Source organism: Grampus griseus (assembly GCF_964374135.1).
Source record: "Grampus griseus genome assembly, chromosome: 6".
In the NCBI taxonomy this organism is placed as follows: domain Eukaryota; kingdom Metazoa; phylum Chordata; class Mammalia; order Artiodactyla; family Delphinidae; genus Grampus; species Grampus griseus.
In genome coordinates, this window is record NC_139000.1 from 93892729 (window position 1) to 93897243 (window position 4515).

General features: G+C 44.7%; 1 protein-coding gene across 1 annotated transcript; it reads left to right on the plus strand.

Moving 5' to 3' along the window:
• Positions 1–3283: 3283 nt before the first annotated feature.
• Positions 3284–4297, plus strand: LOC309824205 (nuclear pore glycoprotein p62-like; the record flags this gene model as incomplete). The annotated part of the gene is given in 3 exon segments (XM_082656922.1): positions 3284–3925; positions 3929–4027; positions 4031–4297. Coding segments are annotated over 3 exon segments (1008 nt in total).
• Between the last annotated feature and the right edge of the window lie 218 nt (positions 4298–4515).

Genomic DNA, 4515 nt, shown 5'->3' on the forward strand with positions numbered 1-4515 from the left:
GGAAGGGATATGGGAATATATATATACGTATAGCTGATTCAGTTTTGTTATACAGCAGAAACTAACACATCATTGTAAAGCAATTATACTCCAAAAAAGATGTTAAAAAATTAAATAAAATAAAATGTATTTTCTTTCAACTGATATTCAAAGGAGGAAACTGATCTGTTCATCCATATGAAGGAAGAAATCATCATTGCAAACCTGGTAGAGAGAGCCTATCCTTCAAGCTTAACTTCCAAGTTGCCTTTTTCCCAAGAAGTGAATCACCTTGTGTAGTATTGCTTATACATGATTTTTCATTATGCTGACTCTAAAGCAGAGGTAGTGTGTGTGTGTGTGCACGCGTGTGTGGTATATTTGTCATGCAAGCATGTGTGTACATGTGTGGGTGTGTGTATGTGTGTGTAAATTCTAGAACTAAATTTCATTAGCTACTAAGTCTAATAAAAATTTCTACCTAGAGTGGGATCACATACTACATGGTAGCTCTGCTTTCACATTATTAGAAATCCAGGAACCCTCAACCTTGCTAGCTCTTTCTGCCAGGAGAGACCTCTTCCTTCCATAGATGTTTGCAAATGTGTTTTCACCAGGATTCTACAAGCTCTGCTCTGGCATTCATACTGTCTGATTTGTAATATGTTAAAATTCCTCTCACTTAATTATCACTAAAAAGTGGCTTTTCTTCCAACATGTTTTATCTCACTCTTGTGCTCTAAGTCATGGTAATTAATTTGACTGAAACTCCTCATTAATCAGGCGGAAGTTGAGCTGTGCAGATTCTGGTAATCTGGATCTCCTTTCTTGCCCTAAATCATCTAAGTGCCAAAGGGTACAGTCTCTGCTGCTTCCTCAGGTCAGAAATACATTAGCTTTTATTGAGGAAATTCCCAAGTCACTTGTGAATCTTAGCAACAGCTCCATGACCCTGGCCTTGAGGGCATAATTATCTTTATGGCTTTTTGACTTAGCATCTGTCTCCCTTTGTTAAAAATGTGTTTATTGGTTGTGTGACAGGAAAGCCCACCCACCCTGCCTTGCACAGCAAAGACTGATTAAAAGAAGGGGTTCTCTGGCAAAAAAAAAACAAAAAACAAAAAACTCAAGGCAGAGAGATACGCAAGATAATGAACAAAAGATGCTAAGCAAAGGTTAATTGGGGAACAGCAGAAAGGCTGGCTGCATCTGAAATTATCTGCTTTGAGGCCAGTCCACAGTGGTCTCCTCTACTTTGAAGCCCCCAAGCTCTGTGCTGGGATTAGGAACTGTTTCAGGGAGATGACAAGATTTCATCCAGAACTGTGGAATGGGAGGGTGTCAGCTCTCTGCTCCCATACCAAAAAATGGTCTATAGAGCTGGGTAAGGATGTTTACACAGGTAAGAATAGCAATAATAGTGCATTAATGATGCCCCCAGAAGAGCAATAATAATGCTTGGATTTTCCATTAGGGAGGCATTGAGTGGTGGGAGGAGAGGAAGGGGAAGAGATGTGAGTCCCTGCCAGAGGTGCTGGGTAAAGGGACACTGGGGAACGTATATGCACAACTGGACAAGGGAGTTGGGACCATGCATGCTGTGAGTTTACTGGGACAATTTCCATATGAAATTCCATGAGGAAGTATGAGGGGAAGGGAGCCCCTGAACAGTGGCTTCTACTCCTACAGTGACCTACAGAGAAGGCTTAGAGAAAGCAGTATTGAAAGAAAAATCCATGGCTATCTGTACCCTGGCAGAGCTGATGGAAGTTCTCTGGCCGGCACTGGATTCTATGGTGTTTGCTCTCAAACCATGGTCAGAGAAGCAGCCCTGCTCCATGTCGCCAAGTACCAGAGGCTCAGTCTAGTTATGTGGGCTGCACTTGGGTGTTTGGGAAAGAGAAAGTTGGAGGGTAAGCTGAGCACAGGATGGAGGAGGAGCTCAGAGGCAGAGGAGCCAGGCAGAATCCTCTAGAGCCACAGGGAACTTGGGCTGAAAATCAGGGATGAAGCATCCATTTACTGTGTGATGGTTCTTGTTTTTAGAATATGGCTTGGTGAGGACAGAGGTTTTCCAGGAAGCATTCGCTATATTCATGGCCACTTGGCAGCTATAGGCCAAGTTATCAAGGGATATCACTCACCATCCTGGAGTACGGCCCAAGCATATTTTGATGGGGGTGAGGCTGGTTTCTACCAATGTCTCTTGACCATCCCCATGCTGCAAGCTCACTCCTTCAGGGACAATAGGATTTCTCCCACCTCTGTGGTTAATTTGAGTGAAGAGAAGAAAACTGTTGATACTAACACCAAAGATGCGTGACATGCCCCGGGGTGATGTCTGTGCTGTGGTTGGCAGTACAGAAATAACTCCAGAAGTGCAGCCAAAGAGCAGGGCAATATTCCCAAGGCTACTGACACCGAAGTTCCCCAAGTCACCCCCTCCAGCTGACAGGCTGGGTGTTCCTGGCTAACTCACATCCCTCCTTAATGGTATAATTGCTCCTGGATGGAAATTCAGGAGTGCTGAAACACACCGGGGAATGCATAGGGGGCTACAGACCAGAGATCCCAGCCCCCAACTGCACTAGGCTTGTCCCCAGTGCAGATCCCATCCCCATCTTCATAGGTCATGAGCAGTTCCGAGCTTTCTCAATACAGATGGCTTTGGCCCCAGGGACACTAGCCAACTAAGATTCAGGAAGAGCCTTGCCAGGGGATGTTGGACAGTGAGACCTCAAGTCACTACTGATTTGAAAACTTACAGGGGTGCACCCTATGGCTTGAGTAGAGTGTTACCATATCAAAGTGGGTTGTGTGATCCTGTAACCTCTGAGAAGCCGAAGCTCCCATTCTGGTGCATGTACTGGCTGGAGCAAGTGCCTCTGGCTGTCCCTGTCTTGGGGTCTCCATGGCCTGAGGTACCATTGGGCCACCTTCCTCCTGATATAGGCACTTGTGTGAGTACAACCTGAAGAGAGAAGCCTGCTTCAAAGTCAGCTGTTTGTGCCCCTTCAGCCCAAGACCTTCTGGAGGGATAAGTCAGTAGAAGCTTCAAGGTCTGTGAGCTTCTGAGAAATGTAAGGAGAGACTGAGAAAACTATAAACTATGATTCATGTGTTCTCCTTCACGTGTGGAAGCATACTTGGATAGTGATACAACCACCAATGCTGTAAGAAGCCTCCTAAAACTTTGCAGTCTGAGATGGATAGTCACATCAAAAACCTCTGAACCCTCAGTTAGCATTGCTCCAGTGGGGATGTACTCACTGTGTGCGCCGGCTCTTTCCAGCCCAAGAAGGCCATGGCCAGCCTCTCTGGCCATGCCGAAGCCTTGTCTGCCTTCCTATTTACTTTGGGGCACCACCATCAAGGGTTGGCTCCAGCATCTACTGTTGCTGCCACTACTAGTTCAAGCACCATGCAGTTTACCTCATTTTCAAATGCTTCTACCTCCACTGCTCCTACTGGGGTCTCATTTGGTGCCCCAACAATTTTGGCTGGAACACTTGGTGGTACAACTTTGGGACTGGGATTAAAATTCCCTGGAGCAGGTGGAGCAGCTCCTGTTGCATCTACTACAATGTCAACCACCACCACCACAGCCACCAGGGGCTTTACCTTGAATCTAAAACCACTGACATCAACTGAGATTAATAACACTGTTCAGGTTGGCATTACTTCTATACCTTTTACTTTCACTGTTAATACAGTCATAACTACTGTGATGACCTATGGTCAGCTGGATGGTCTGGCAAACAAATGGAGCCTTGAGTTAGAGGATCAAGAGAAACATTTTCTTCACCAGGCCACCCAGGTCAATGCTTGGGACCATACATTGATTGAGAATGGTGAGAAGATCACTGCTTTACATGGAGAAGTAGAAAAAGTGAAACTGGATAAGAAAAGGCTGGAAAAAGAATTGGATTTTATCCTGTCACAGCAGTAAGAACTAGAAGATCTCTTGACCGTTTTAGAGGAGTCTGTAAAGGACCAGAGTGGGTCTATTTATCTGCAGCATTTAGATGAGGAACGTGAGAGGACTTACTAGTTAGCAGAAAATGGAGATGCTCAGCTGAAACGAATGGCCCAAGATCTCAAGGTCATTATTGAGCACCTGAATACATTTGGAAGTCCTGCTGACACTACTGACGTGCTCCAGCAGATCTGCAAAATGCTGAATGCTCACATGGACAGTCTACAATGGATTAATCAGACATCAGGTATGCTGCAAAGGAAGGTAGAAGAGGTAACACAAGTTTTCGAGCATCATCATTGCAAGGAGCAGGAGTGCAATGTCAGGATTGCTCTTGATTGAATGACCCTATCTTCAGCATGTTGTTTTTGGATTATACATTACCTACACATTTTGATGGCATTCATTAGAGTAGTATTTGCGGTTACTATTCAATATTTGGTGGAAAAAAAGTGTGCATGTATTTTTTTCCACTTAGATGTTGTACTGTTAGGAACTACAGAGTTTGGCTTTTAGTATCAGCAAATCAAAACTATATCAGCTCTCCAGGCAGAAACCTA